The sequence below is a fragment of the Tamandua tetradactyla genome, chromosome 14 (genome assembly GCF_023851605.1).
Source record: "Tamandua tetradactyla isolate mTamTet1 chromosome 14, mTamTet1.pri, whole genome shotgun sequence".
NCBI lineage: Eukaryota > Metazoa > Chordata > Mammalia > Pilosa > Myrmecophagidae > Tamandua > Tamandua tetradactyla.
In genome coordinates this window covers 64,934,461-64,951,008 of record NC_135340.1, presented here as the reverse complement: position 1 = coordinate 64,951,008, position 16,548 = coordinate 64,934,461, and the positions used below count along the sequence as shown (strand labels likewise).

The 16,548-nt window shown below is 36.5% G+C and overlaps 1 protein-coding gene across 4 annotated transcripts in view; it reads right to left on the bottom strand.

The window, feature by feature from the left end:
- The window catches only part of USP8 (ubiquitin specific peptidase 8), a 110,334-nt gene that overhangs the window by 78,021 nt on the left and 15,765 nt on the right, over nucleotides 1-16,548 (bottom strand). For all 4 annotated transcript variants that reach the window (XM_077127868.1, XM_077127867.1, XM_077127871.1 and 1 more), the window contains exons 2-3: nucleotides 13,173-13,339; nucleotides 635-779 (exon numbers count right to left, since the gene is read on the bottom strand). In XM_077127868.1, the coding sequence (XP_076983983.1) occupies nucleotides 635-779; nucleotides 13,173-13,276 (249 nt within the window). In that variant the 5' untranslated portion in view covers nucleotides 13,277-13,339. The remainder of the gene's footprint in view (nucleotides 1-634; nucleotides 780-13,172; nucleotides 13,340-16,548) is intronic.

Sequence of the window (16,548 nt, the reverse complement as noted above, 5' to 3'; positions counted from 1 at the left end):
CCGCCCCCACCCACCCTCTTCACCCATGACCTCAGCAAAGGAGAAGACTGGCACATGCTCAAAGGATTAATAATGAAACAAATGATTTTGGAAGTAATGAGGATTACTTTTGCAAACAGACCTTGTATGTGATCTAGATCTCTAGTATGGTCACACTGCCAGTCAAATATAAAAAGTTGTCACAAAAACTTAAGTGACTGGGTGTATGGGTGGTTCAGTGGTAGAATGCTTGCCTCCATGCAGGAAACCTGGGAGGCAAAAAAAAAACTTAAGTGACTAATCTTTGACTCTTGTGGGGGCACAATTGCAAATACGGTCATATTTTTCTCATTTAATGCTCAGAAAACTGAATCCTTCCACTTGACATGGCAATGACTTATAATAAACGATAACAGACTACGAGTCTGTATGCTGCTGTAAACCCATACTAATCAAAAGTTTATTATGTATGTGTATGTGTGTACATATATGCAAATTATGAAACTAATTTTTTCGTTTTATTTTTCTTTCTGCCTGAGTTTGCCACATGATCTGATCTAACTTTTATTCTCTGGAAGTTAAAACTTCCAGAGGAAATCCGTAGCTCCAGTGAGCAAAAATAACTTAGCAAATAAAATGCAGAAACAAAAGATACCTGCTGCTGCTTGAAATCAGGTCTGTTTTTGATAAGATCATAAACAGTCATATATTTCATATATAGAACATAAGCCTTTTCCTCATCACGATCCAATCTGCATTCTTCTGCTGTTTTGAAGATCTTAAGGGCACTCTGTACATAGCTTAAAATTAGAGGAAAAAAATAATTAAAACACTTGACATTTAAAAAGAAAAATAACAAGTCATATACAAAATCCACAGAGGACCTTGATACAATAAATTTCATAACTTAGACTGTACTACTTTAGTACTGTTACAAAGATGGACACAAAGTTTAAATACAACCTGAAATTTTCCCTTATGCTACAAATAAATACTTGTTTCATAACAGTTATTTATGTACAAACTGTTAACATTATGAAAAACGTATTCCTAATCAGTTTCTATTTCCTATAACAGAAAATGCTGAGCAATAGTACTTGATCACTCATACAACAGCCAAACTCTATAATGAAACAACATAACTATATACCATTTATACTGATGGAGGAGAGCTAAATACAAATACCTTTCAATTCTACTCATTCCTTTCTAACCATAAAGCAAAATTGTACCTAAAATCCAAGAAACTAAGATTAGGAAAGGGGAGATGAGCTCAATCTTTTTACTTGGATAAGTTTTCTACAAAATGGTTAACTCCACTGGTTCTGGAGAAAAAAGGGATTTAAAACCTAAAAATATGTCATCTTAAAATTTCAGTCAAATAGGGCAGTGGGATAGTGACTCAGTAGAAGAATTCTTGCCTGTCATCCCTGAGACCCAGGTTCAATTCCTGGTGCCTGCCCATTAGAAAAAAAAAAAGAAAGAAAGAAAAATTTCACTCAACTAAAATAACTTGCAAATCTTGTGGCACTGATAACAAGGCCATTTTTCTGGGTTTATTTAAGCAAATTAATAAAACAGGCATTTCTGCAAAAGGAATTCAGACTAAGGTTTTGACAAAGTCATAGTAGTAAATGCTTATGTATAATGTTTTATCAACAGCATAATTACAAAAAGCAGTGCATCTTATTTTTCTATCTTTGTCATACTGTGTTCCCGATTGGGATATGAATAAATGATGAAGTTAGTCAGGCCAAGGAACTAAAACACCTCACAAAGCAACAGAGCCAAAGAGGTATGTAGGACAAAAGGGTCCTAGACCAGGATCATATCAGCCAGTATGTATGCCATGCCCAGGATGGCATCATAGTCCTCAAAGAGAAGTAAATCAAACAAAAGCTAGTAAGATTTCCTAGAAGAGTTAGGACAGGGTACAAAAGCCAGTGGATTTTCTCCAACTTCTTCACCCTGATTCATACACACCTCAAGGTGTTCATCAAGCTGACACGGCTACAATACCAATGGTAGTTCAGTGAATCAGCCAAGCCCCCTGAAAGGAGGCTAAAATTCTCTAGAGTAGAGCTATGACATAGCAAGAACATGAGTTTGTCGTGGTATATTTAGGAAGCCCTTCCTAGATACCACTTCCTCTGGGATCAGGGTAGTACTAGTGCTAAGCCAGATATTGCAAGAGATGACTGATCTATTTTAGGGTTGAATGAAGTTCTTTGAGAAAAGCCTCAAGGAGGTTTTATCTTTCACAACATCCCCTATTTGAAAATCAGTCAACGGAAGTTAAACAGAACTGCTTTTTCTGTCATTCCATCAACATTTCCAAATAAGCCCCAAAAGTAGACCAATCCTTCCTGTCCTTCAAAAGATTTCTTTTGAAAAAGCCCATTTTATCCTTAGTAATGGTTAGAAATGTGAGCCCATTCTGGGATTTTTCCTTCATGGCCTTATTTAAAGTTTCTACTTTCTCTTGTCTTCATCCTTGATGTTTTATTTTCCTCCTATCTTCTATTTTCTTTTGAACACGACTTACAACGATGCCCCTGTGCAATCATAGTTTTCTTTGGAGACCTCTTCATGGGTTCATTTGGGATCATCCATAGCACTTTTTAGAGCTTTGTGGTAGTTAGGGTCAGGTGTCAACTTGGCCAGGTGAAGGTGCTTAGTTCTGTTGCTGTGAACCTCATCTGTTGCTCATTACATCTGCAGTCAGCTAGGAGGTGTGCCTGCTGCAATGGATGATGTTTGATTTAATTGGCTGGCGCTTAAATGAGAGCGTTCAACATAGTACACCCCAAGCGGCTCAGCATACCTCATCTCAGCACTCGCAGCTCAGCCCAGGCCTTTGGAGATGCAGAAAGAAATCACCCTGGGGAAAGTTGCTGGAACCCAGAGGTCTGGAGAGAAGGCCAGTAGAGATCACCCTGTGCCTTCCCATGTAAGAAAGAACCTCAGCTGAAGGTTAGCTACCTTTCCTCTGAAAAACTAACAAAATAAATCCCCTTTTATTAAAAGCCAATCCATCTCTGGTGTGTTACATTCCAGCAGATAGCAAACTAGAACAAGCCTCTTATTTCTACTATGGAACATGTATTTTTCACTTGATTTCTAAATCTGCTTTCCCAAAGTCTGGGACAGACTTACCTTTCTTTCTGTAAACATTATTTCTACGTTTATAACAATGTGGTTACTTGTTTATCTTCAAATCTTCTTCTTTGTTGGTCAAAATAAATTCAGAAGAAAAGTTCCCTACTGAACTCCTTCCAAGACGGTGGCTTAGTGAGATGCAGAATTTAGTTCATCCTCCAGAGCATTTAGGAAATATAAAGAAACAGTATAGAACAACTGCTAGGGCCATATCAGTGACCTGACACACAGTGTACAACAGTCCTGACCAGCTGCGATCCCACCCAGAACTGTGAGTCCCCCAAGCTGCAGAGGCCAGTGCCCCTCCCACACAGGCTGGTTCCCAGAGGGGAAAGAAAAGAGACTTTACTAGCAGCAGGGGTTGAGCTCAACCAAGCTCCAATTGTGGAATTAATTAACATATTCTGACTACTGAAAATAGGCCCTCAGTTCAGATAAACCTCGAATAAGAGCTAAAAGTACTAGTTTTTGTCCCTGCACAGAGTGGGCAGGGCTGATGGGGGAAAAAAGAAATGGAGGCTTTTTGCATCAGTCAGCACAAAATACTTGAAAAGGTCTGAACTGTTAAAAAAAAAAAAAGAAAGAAAGAAAAAGAGGGGGGGTACATAGGACCTGGAGATACACAGAGCAATGTATCAACTTAAGCTCTTGATTAACAAACCGGAGGAACTGGGCTCTTGCTCTGAAAAGGATTTTTTATTTTTGCTTTGTTTCTACTGCTTAACTGCTCATTAGATACAACTGCAAGACTTCTCAGTCTCCAACTGCCCCAAGCAAGGGAGGAATTCAGCTTGTCTGAGAGACAGAGGCTGGTCAGGTGAAAGGAGTTAATTCCTGGAGGCTGTGTGGTTCCCAGGAGAGGGGTGAGGCCCAGCTCAAGTGGAATTCCTCCCTCAAGGAATTCAGACCCCAGGGACTGGAAAACTGAAGCGATTAAAGCCAGCCTACAACCTCTCCTCTGTCTCAATCACACCCCTAGCTGGGAGAGTCTACCAAAGTTAAAGGTACCACACCACTTTATGCTGGTGGGACCCACAGGCAGACAAGCGCCACATACTGGGCAGGATACAAAAAACACAAAGTCTAGAGGCTCCACAGGAAAGTCTGTCAACCTGCAGGGTCTCAACCTCAGGGAATACTGATGTAGGTGACTCTTTCCTCCTGAGAGGAGGCCAGTCTGGTCCGGGAAAATCTGACTGGGTCTACAATATCTATGTAGACCCTCCTAAGAAAAAAAAAAAAAAAGGCTCCATACAGGCAGGGCAAGAAACAAGAAAAGAACTGAAATATTCTGAACAGTTAAACAAAACCTATGCTAGAGTGCTAGAATAAGCTGAACTGAATGTCAAAGAACAGACAGAGAACAAAGCTATCCAGCAAGAAAAACCTAGGTAAAAGAGTGAAAACAATCTCCAGAATAAACTAATTAAGGAAATTAAATGTCTAGATGCCAGCAAAAAATAAGCCATCCTAGGAAAACTGAAGATATGGCCCAGTCAAAAGAATAACCCAACAATTCAAATGAGATACAGGAGTTGAAACAGCTACTTCAGGATGAATGAAAGGCACAGGAGAAGAGATTTAAAAAAAAAAAAAAAGCAATGGAAACCTACAATGTTAGATTTCAAGAAGCAGAAGAAAGGATTAGTGAACTGGAGGATGGGACATTCGGAAATCCAACAACCAAAAGAAAACATAGGAAAAAGAATGGAAAAATATGAGCAGGAATTCAGGAAATTGAATGACAACATGAAGCACACAAATACACATGTTGTGGGTATCCTAGAAGGAGTAGAGAAGGGAAAAGTAAAAGAAAGATTAATGGAGGAAATTATCACTGAAAATTTCCCATTTCTTATGAAGGAATTAAAATGACAGATCCAAGATGTGCAGCGTAACCCAAACAGAACAGATCCAAATAGACACACTCCAAGACACTTACTAATCAGAATGTCAGATGTCAAAAAGACAGAATTTTGAAATCAGCAAAATTCCTACAATGAAAACTCAATAAGATGATGTGTAGATTTCTCAGCAGAAACCATGGAGTGAGAAGACAGTGGTCTGATATATTTAAGATTCTAAAAGAGAAGAATTGCCAACCAGGAATTCTATATCCAGCAAAATCGTCACTCAAAAATGAGGGGGTAGGCAGTACAACAGTGGCTCAGTGGCAGAATTCTCATCTGCCATGCCAGAGACCCAGGTTCAATTCCCAGAGCCTGCCCATGCCAAGAAAAAACAAAAACAAAAACAAAAAAAAAAAAAAAAAAAAGGGAAAAAAAAAAAAGAAAGGGAAATTAAAACAATTTTGAGAAAAAAAAAAAATCCCAGAACAGAATTTGTGACCAAGAGACTGGATCTGCAAGAAAAACCAAAGGGAGCACTAGGGGCAGATAGGAAAAGACAGGAGAGAGCAGTGTGGAGAAGAGTGTACAAATGAAGAATATTAGTAAAGGTAAAAAGAGAAAAAATTAGATATGACATACAAAATCTAAAACACAAAATGATACAAGAAAATATTGCCCTTACAGTAATAACACTAAATGGTAATGGATTAAACTCCCCAATCAAAAGACACAGAGTGGCAGAATGGATTAAAAAACAGGACCCATCTACATGCTGTCTACACATTTTAGACCCAAGGACAAACACAGGTTGAGGTTGAACAAAGTGAAAAGCTGGAAAAAGATATTTCATGCAAACAACAATCAGAAAAGTGCAGGGGTAGCTATACCAATATACAACAAATTAGACTTCAAATGTAAAACAAAAGAGACAAACAAGGACACTATGTATTAATTAAAGGAACAATTCAACAAGAAGACATAATAATCATAAATATTTATGCACCGAGGTAGAGTGCTCCAAAATGCATGAAGCAAACACTGAAAACACTGAAAAGAGAAATAGACACATCTACCATAACAGTTGGAGATGTCAATTCCCCATTCTCATCAATGGACAGAACATCTAGATAGAGGATCAATAAAGAAACAATAGAAAATATTACTATAAAAGTGAACTAGACTTAACAGACATTTATAAAACATTTCACCCCACAACAGCAGGATACACATTTTTCTCAAGTGCTCACGGATGATTAACATGGATAGACCATATGCTGGGTCACAAAGCAAGTCTCAAGAAATTTAAAAAGACTGAAATTATACAAAACACCTTCTTGGATCATAAAGGAAAGAAGGTGGAAATCAATAACAGGCAAAGGGTCAGAAAATACACAAATATATGGAGGTTCAACAATACACTCTTAAACAACCAATGAGTCAAAGAAGAAATTACAAGAGAACACATATCTCGAGGCAAATGAAAATGAAAACACAACATGACAAAATTTATGGGATACAGCAAAGGCAGTGCTAAGAGGGAAATGTACTGCCCTAAATGCCTATCACAAAAAAGAAGAAAGAGCAAAAATAGAAGAATTAATTGTTCACTTGGGAGAACTAACAAAAGAACAGCAAACTAACCCCAAAGCAAAGCAAAAGGGAAGAACTGAAAAAGATTAGAGCAGAAACAGAGTGGACCATGGTGGCTCACTGGCAGAGTTCTCGCCTGCCATGCTGGAGAACTGGGTTTGATTCCTGGTGCCTGCCCATGTGGGGGGAAAAAAAAGATTAGAGCAGAAACAAATGAAATTGAGAACATGAGAATGAGAAAACAATTGAGAAAATCAACAAAATCAGAAGTTGGTTTTTCAAGAAAATCAATAAAATTGATGGATCCTTAGCAAGGTTCATAAAAAAAGAGAGGCTGCAAATAAATACAATCAGAAATAGAAGAGGAGACATAACCACTGACCCCACAGAAATAAAGGAGGTAATGAGATGTGCTGGTTTGAAATGATGCATGTACTGTAAAAAAGCCATATTTTAATTCTAATATCATTTTGGAAAGGTAGCCATTTCTTCTAATCCGCACTCAGTATTGTATGCTTGCAAGTATAATTAGATTATCTCTCTAGAGATGTGATTTAATCAAGAGTGGTTGTTAGGCTGGGTTAGGTGGCGACATGTCTCCACCAATTTGGGCGGGTTTTGATTAGTTTCTGAAGTCCTATAAAAGAGGAAACATTTTGCAGAATGAGAGCTTCAAAGAGAGCAGAGCAGAACGACATAGCCATGAGAAGCAGAGTCCACCAGTCAGTGAACTTTGGAGATGAAGAAGGAAAATGTCTCCCAGGGAGCTTCATGAAAAAGGAAGCCAGGAGAAGAAGCTAGCAGATGATGCCGTGTTCACCAGGTACCCTTCCAAATGAGAGAGGAACCCTGACTGTGTTCACCATATGCATTTCCAGATGAGAAAGAAACTCTGCGTTTGCCATGTGCCTTCTCACTTGAGAGAGAAATCCTGAACTTTATCGGCCTTCTTGAACCAAGGTATCTGTCCCTGGATGTCTTAGATTTGACAGTACTATAGACTTGTTTTAATTGGGATTTCTCAACCTTGGAACTGAAAACTAGCAACTGATTAAATTCACCTTAATTCCGTTTCTTGTATATTTGCATTTCAGCACCTAGCAAACTAGGACATGAAAGAACATGAACAACTTTATGCTAATAAACTAGACAACATAGATGAAGTGGACAACTTCCTAGAAAGGCAAGAACAACCAACAATGACTCGAGAAGAAAAATACAACCTCAACAAACCAATCACAAGTAGAGAAACTGAATCAGTTATTATGAAGCTACCAAAAAAAGAAAAGTCCATGAGCAGATGGCTTCACATGTGATTCTATCAAGCATTCAAGAAAGAATTGTACCAATCCTGCTCAAACTCTACAAAAAAATGAAGAGGAGGGAAGTGTACCTAACTCACCTATGAATTAACATCACCCTCATACCAAAGCCAACCAAAGATACTACAAGAAAAGAAAATTACAGACAAATCTCCCTAATGAATGTAGATGCAAAAATCCTGAACAAAATTCTTGCAAATAGAATCCAGCAGCACATTAAAAGAATTATACACCATGACCAAGTTGAATTTATCCCAGGTATGCAAAGATGGTTCAACAAAAGATTATCAATTAATGTAATATACAATATCAACAAATCAAAGAAAAAAAATGACACAATCATCTCGATTGATGTAGAAAAGCATTTGACAAAATTCAACATCCTTTCTTGTTGAACACACTTCAAAGGATAGGAATAGAAGGGAACTTCAACATAATAAAGGGAATATATGAAAAACCCACAGCTAACATAATCCTCAATGGGGAAAACTGAAAACTTTCCCCCTAAAATCAGGAACAAGACAAGGATGTCCACTGTCACCACTGTTATTCAACATTGTGTTGGAGGTTCTAGCCAGACCAATTAGACAAGAAAAAAGAAATATAGGCATCAAAATTGGAAAGGTAGAAATAAAACTCTCACTTATTAAAAGAAATCACAGAAGACCTAAATAAATGGAGGGTCACACCATGGTCATGGATTGGAAAACCATATATAAAGTTAAGATGTCAATTCTACCTAAACTGATTTACAGATTCAATGCAATACCTATTAAAATCCTAAAAACTTACTTTTCAGAAATAGAAAAACCAAGAATCAAATTTATCTGGAAGCGCAGGGTGCCCCGAATAGCTAAAAGTATCGTGAGAAAGAAAAATGAAGTTGGATGTCTCACACTACATGACTTTAAGGCATTTTATGCAGCTACAGTGGTCAAAGCAGCATGGTACTAGCATAAGATAGATACACTGACCAATATATCGAATAGAGAGTTCAGATATAGACCTTCTCATCTATGGACAACTGATCTTTGATAAGGCAGTCAAGCCAACTCACCTGGGACAGAACAGTCTCTTCAATAAATAGTGACTAGAGAACTGGAGATCCACATGCAAAAGAATGAAAGAGGATCCATATCTCATATCCTATACAAAAATTAACTCAAAATGGATCAAAGACCTAAACATTAGATCTAAGACCATAAAACTGTTGGAAGAAAATGGAGGGAAATATCTTATAAATCTTATAACAGTAGGCAGTTTCCTACACCTTACACCCAAAGTACGAGCATTGAAGAAATAAATAAATAAATGGGAACGCCTCAAAATTAAACACCTTTGTGCATCAAAGAAGTTCACAAGAAAGTAAAACGACAGCCTACACAATGGGAGACAATATCTGGAAATGATATATCAGATAAAGGCCAAGTACCAAGAATATATAAAGTGATTGTTTAACTCAACAACAAAAACACAGACAACCCAATAACAAAATGGGCAAAACATTTGAACAGACACTTCTCAGAAAAGAAAATACAAATGGCCAAAAGGCACATGAAAAGATGCTCAATGTCCCTGGCTATTAGGGAAATGCAAATCAAAACCACAATGAGATATCATCCCACACCTACCAGAATGGCCATTATCAATAAAACAGAAAACGACAAGTGCTAGAGAGGATGTGGAGAAAGAGGCACACTTATCCACTGTTGGTGGAAATGTCAAAGGCACGACTGCTGTTAAGGCAGTTTGGCAGGTCCTCAGGAAGCTAAGTATAGAAATGCCATATGACCTGGCAATACCATTGCTAGGTATCTACTCAGAGGACATGAGGGCAAGGACACAGATGGATATTTGCACACCAATGTTTATAACAGCATTATTTACAACTGTGAAGAGATGGAAACAGCCAAAATGTTCATCAACAGATGAGTGGCTAAACAAGCTGTGGTATACACATACGATGGAATACTATGCAGCTGTAAGACACAATAAAGTTATGAAGTATGTAACAACATGGATGGACCTTAAGGACATTATGCTGAGTGAGAGTAGCCAGAAACAAAAGGACAAATACTGTATGGTCACAATGATATGAACTAACATTAATGAATGAACATGGAGAATTTCAGTTAAGAACAGAGACAAACAGGAGACAGAAAAAGGGTAGATACTGGGGAATTAGAACTGAAGGGATACAGATTGTGCAATGGGACTGACTGTAAAAATTCAGAAATGGATAGCACAATACCATCTAACTATAATAAAATTATGTTAAAACACTGAATGAAATTGAATGTGAGAATGATAGAGGGAGGAGGGCTGGGGGCACAAATGGAACCAAAAAGAAAGAGACGATAAAGACTGAGATGGTATAATCTAGGAATGCCTAGAGTGTAGAAAATAGTGACTAAATGTACAAATTTTAAAAATGCTTTTGCATGAGGAAGAACAAAGGAATGTCATTACTGCAGGGTGTTGAAAATAGATGGTAATTAATATTTTAAAATTTTAACTTATCCATCAACAGACGAGTGGCTAAACAAACTGTGGTATATACATACGATGGAATATTATGCAGCTTTAAGACAGGATAAACTTACGAAGCATGTAATAACATGGATGGACCTAGAGAACATTATGCTGAGTGAGTCCAGCCAAAAACTAAAGGACAAATACTGTATGGTCCCATTGATGTGAACGGACATTCGAGAATAAACTTGGAATATGTCATTGGTAACAGAGACCAGTAGGAGTTAGAAACAGGGTAAGATAATGGGTAATTGGAGCTGAAGGGATACAGACTGTGCAACAGGACTAGATACAAAAACTCAAAAATGGACAGCACAATAATACCTAATTGTAAAGTAATCATGTTAAAACACTGAATGAAGCTGCATCTGAGCTATAGGTTTTTTTTTTTTTTACTATTATTATTACTTTTATTTCTTTTCTCTATATTAACATTCTATATTTTTTTCTGTTGTGTTGCTAGTTCTTCTAAACCGATGCAAATGTACTAAGAAATGATGATCATGCATCTATGTGATGATGTTAAGAATTACTGATTGCATATGTAGAATGGAATGATTTCTAAATGTTGTGTTAATCTTTTTTTTAATTAATTAAAAAAAAGTTTTAACTTATGTGTGAGACTAAAGCAAAAAATGTTAATTTGGCACAAAATTTATATTTTGACTAGTGCACGTCCTAATATAACTTATATGGACAACTTAATTGAACACCATAAGTACATGGAACCTTGAGTAGGGAATGAGATTTTGTTCGTTTGTCCAGAGTGATGCCCGGATGAATACGAGAGTGGTTTGAACAGTGAATAAAGAAGTATTTGCAAAGTCCTCTTGCGGGAACGGTGAGAAAGGGAGAATATTCACCTTCCCCGTTTGGAGAATTCCTGATATTTTCGCAGCAGTGGGGACAACCAAATCAAGAGTCCAAGCTCTCAATCTTGGGGTTTGTTCATATGAAACTTATTCCTGCAAAGGATAAGCTAAGCCTACTTAAAATTAGGCCTAAGAGTCACCCCCCAGAGAACCTCTTTTGTTGTTCAGATGTGGCCTCTCTCTCAGCCAACACAGCAAGCAAACTCAAAGCCCTCACCCTCTCTATGTGGGACGTGACTCCAAGGGGAGCCCTGGCAATGTGGGACAGAAATCCTAGAATGAGCTGGGACTCAGCATCAAGGGATTGAGAAAACCTTCTAGACCAAAAAAGGGAAGAGAGAAAGGAGACAAAATAAAGTGTCAGTGGCTGAAAGATTTCAAATAGAGTTGAGAAGTTATCCTGAAGGTTATTTTTACACGTTATACAGATATCCCCTTTTCAGTCTAAGGTGTATTAGAGAGGCTAGAGGGAAGTGCCTGAAACTGCAGAGCTATGTTCCAGTAGCCACGTTTCTTGAAGACAATTGTATAATGATACAGCTTCGCATGTGACTGCATGAATGTGAAAACCTTGTGTCTGATGCTCCTTTTACCTACAGTATGGACAGATGCATAAAACATATGGACTAAAAATAAATAAATAATAGGGGGAACAAATGTTTAAAAAATTATAATAATAGATGGATACATGGGGGAAAATGTACCTATTGCAAAATATGGACTATGGTTAACAGTAATATTTTAATATTCTTTCGGTAACTGTTAACAAATGTACCACACCAATGCTATATGGGTCAATGGGTGGTTGGGTAGGGGGAGGGATAAGGGGCATGGGGGGATTTGAGTTTTACTTTTTAGTTTTATTTCCTTTCTGGAGAAATGAAAATGTTCCAAAATTGATCATGGGGATGTATCCACAACTACATGATACTACTGTGAGCCAGTGCTTGTATACTTCAGATGGTTTGTATGATGTGTGAGTGTATCTCAATAAAACGCATTGAAAAAATAATGATAAACTGCTTAAACAAGATTTAAAAAAAGAATGTTGGCATGTTGGTTCGTTGTATATAATAAAAATATAAAAGTTCCCTACTGCCTCCTATCCCTTATCAGTGATAAAATTATCAACAGGTTAACAATTTTAATGATACCCTATTTTTAGCAAGATGAGACTTTTAGTAAATATCTATGTAGATGAACCTTTCCATCAGTAGTATACTTTGTCTCAGTACAGATTTTGTAATCTCTATCGGGAAGATATCAACTCTAGCCTCTGCCTTAGCATGTACACAGAGTATACATCTTCAAAAATAAAATGCATAAAACAAATCACTGGGGACCTGTGGGCCATGCCAAACTTTGGAATATACTATACGACTACTTACTGGGGTGTACTTGGAAATTTTTTACTTTTTTGCATGTATGCTGTTTTTCACAATAAAAAAATGTTAAAAAAATGAATACATAAATAAATAAATCATTGGGTTAAAAGTTCATGTCTAATTGGCACAAATTAATACTTTCTTGAATACTGAGCAAAATACATACCTCTCCTTTTTTAAAACAAACAAACAAAAAAACGAAGCCAGGATTATAAAGTATATATATAATGCATAAGAATAAAAATGGTTAATAATTACTTTTATATTGTTTTATGAAAAGACAGAAATTTGTGACAATGATTTTTGTAGAAGTTTCACAATCTCTGCCTCTTAAAACAGATAATATGCATAACTTCCCCAAGGAGATCTTTATTTATATGATGATACTGTTTTTCAAATAAATGTTAAATGGACTATTCATCTAATCTGAATAATATGAAAAATTAATAATATGCCACAATCAAACTAGCAAAAGATACATACTTCTTAGTGCTTATTTTCTCTGGTTTGATTTCGGTCTTCTTATTGAGGTCTTTTAGTGAAGAACTGAGGTAGAGTTCTTTAGGAACTGAAGCGACAGCAGGCATGATGAACAATCTTTACTTTCCCACTTTCACAATGGATGGCTTACTTCATTAGAAGCAGTTTTCCTGAAACAACAAACACAAAAAAATTTCATGAATTTTTCATCACTAACAAAACAAGGGAACAATTGAGAAAATAAAATTTCTAAATTTTGTCTTTTGCTAACAGGGTTAATTTTTAATTATATTGAATATCTATTTTTGGAGATTATGATATTTAGAGTATCAATGAACAACATTATTTTTGTATCAAATTTTCACTAACTAAATGGATTATTATTTGTATCATTTCACCTTAAGAATTAGGAACCTATGGGACTGATTGTAATTCAGAAATGGATAGCACAATACTACCTAACTGCAATACAATAAATGTTAGAACACTGAATAAAGCCGAATGTGAGAATGAGAAAGGGAGGAAGACTGGGGGCACAAATGAAATCAGAAGGAAAGATAAAAGATAAAGACTGAAATGGTAATATTTTAAAACTTTAACTTATGTGAGAGACTAAAGCAAAAAATGTTTATTCGGTACAAAATTTATATTTCGACTAGTGCATTTTCTAATATAACTTATGCGGACAGCTTAATTGAACACCATAAGTACGTGCAACCTTGAGTAGGGCAGGAGATTTTGTAGGTTTGTCCATACTGATGCCTCAATAAACCCCAGAAGGATTTGAACAGTGAATAAAAAAGTATTTGCAAAGTACCCTTGGGGGAATGGTGAGAAAGGGGGAAAATTCAGCTCTCCCAAGTGGAGAATTCTGGATATTCTCACAAGCAGTGGGGACAACCAAAGCAATAGGCTGAGCCCCCAATCTTGGGGTTTGTTCATATGAACTTAACCCCACAAAGGATAGGCTAAGCCTACTTAAAGTTAGTACTAAAAATCACCCCCAAGAGACCCTCTTTTGTTGTTCAAATGTGGCCTCTCTCTCTCAGCCAACATGACAAGCAAACTCACTACCATCCCCCTCTCTACATGGGACATGACTCCCAAGGTGTGGACCTTCCTGGCAATGTGAGACAGAAATCCTAGAATGAGCTGGGACTCAGTACCAAGGGATTGAGAAAACCTTCTTGACCAAAAAGGGAAAGAGTGAAATAAGACAAAATTAAGTGTCAATGGCAGAGAGATTCCAAACAGAGTTGAGAGGTTATCCCGGAGGTTATTCTTATGCATTAAATAGATATCACGTGTTTAGTTAAGGTGTAATGGAGAAGCTGGAGGGAACTGCCTGAAAATACAGAGCGGTGTTCCAGTAGCCATGTTCCTTGAAGATGATTGTATAATGATTTAACTTTCGCATTGTGACTGTGTGGTTGTGAAATCTTTGTCTCATGCTCCTTTTATTGACCTTATCGACAGACGAGCAGAACATATGGATTAAAAATAAATAAATAGGGGGAACAAATGTTAAAATAAATTTAGTAGATTGAAATGCTGGTGATCAATGAAAGGGAGGGGAAAGGGGTATGGTATGTATGAATTTTTTTTCTGTTTTCTTTTTGTTTTTTTTTCTGAATTGATGCAAATATTCTGAGAATGATCATGATGATGAATATACAACTATGTGACGATTTTGTGAGATATGATCATATAACAAGAATGGAATGATCGTATGGTAAAAATATTTGTGTTTGTATGTGGTCATGTTTCATTAAAAAATGATTATGGTGAAGAATATAAAACTATATCATGATATTGTGGGCCACTGATTGTATACTATGTATGGACTGTATGTTTGTGAAGATTTGTCAATAAAAATATTAAGAAAAAAAAAAACTGAGAGAGAAACTAAAGTTTTCACAGGCAAAGAAGTCCTGAAAGAACTTGTCAACAAGAGACCAGTCCTACAAGAAATACTAAAAGGAGCTCTGTTGGCTGAAAAAAAAAGACAGGAAAGGTAAGTCTGGAGGAGGGGACAGAATTGAAGAGTAACACTAAGGGTAATTAAAAGAATGTAAAGAGAAAGTGGGAAAAGAATATATATATATCTGACAAATAAAATTAAAAAGATAAGAAAATGGAACCAAGAAACGCCTTTTCAGTAATAACTTTGAATGTTAATAGACTAAACTCACCAATTAAAAGATACAGATTGGCAGATTGAATTAAGAAATGTAATCCAGCTATATACTGCTTACAGGAGACTCATCTTAGACACAAGGATACAAACAGATTGAAAGTGAAAGGATGGAAAAACATTTTCTACAAAAGTTGTAACCAAAAGAAAGCAGGAGTAACTATACTAATATCGGAGAAAATAGACTTCAAATGTAAAGACATCATCAGAGACAAAGAAGCACACTATATAATAATTAAAGGGTCAATTCACCAAGAAGATATAACAATCATAAATGTTTATGCTTTTATGAGCTCCAAAGCAAATCAATCGAATACTGGCAAAACTGAAGGGAGCGATAGATGGTTCAACAATAATAGTAGGAGATTTCAATATACCACACTATTCTATAGATAGAATAATCAGACAGAAGATTATCAAGGAAATAGAGAAATTAAATAACTTGATAAATGAGTTAGACCTAACAGACATATATAAATCACTGCACCCCAAAGCACAAGGTTATACATCCTTCTCTAGAGTTCAAGGAACTTTCTCCAGGATAGATCATATGCTGGAGCACAAAACAGGTCTTTATGAACTTAAAAATATTGAAATTATTCAAAGCACTTTCTCTGGTCACAATGGGATGAAGCTGGATCTCAACAGCCACCACAGAATGAGAACACTCACAAATATATGGAAATTAAATAATGCACTCTTAAACAACCAGTGGGTCAAAGAAATTGCTAGAGAAATCAGTAGCTATCTGGAGATGAATGAAAATGAGAATACAACTTAGCAAAATTTATAGGATGTGGCAAAGGCTGTGCTGAGAAGGAAATTTACTGCCCTAAATGCTTATATTAAAGAACAAGAAAGCAAAAATCAAGGACTTAACTGCTCACCTGGAAGAACTTGAGAAAGAACAACAGCAAACTAACCCCAAAGCAAACAGAAGAAGAGAAATAACAAAGAATAAAGCAGAGTTAAATGAATGGGAGAACAAAAGAACAACAGAAAGAATCAAAAAAACTAAAAGTTGGTTCTTTGAGAAAATCAGTAAAATTGATGGGCCACTAGCAAGACTGACAAAGAAAAAGAGAGGATGCAAATAAACAAAATCAGAAATAAGAAGGGGTGTGTTACCACAGACCCTGAAGAAATACAAGAAATCATAAGAGGATACTATGAACAAGTATACAC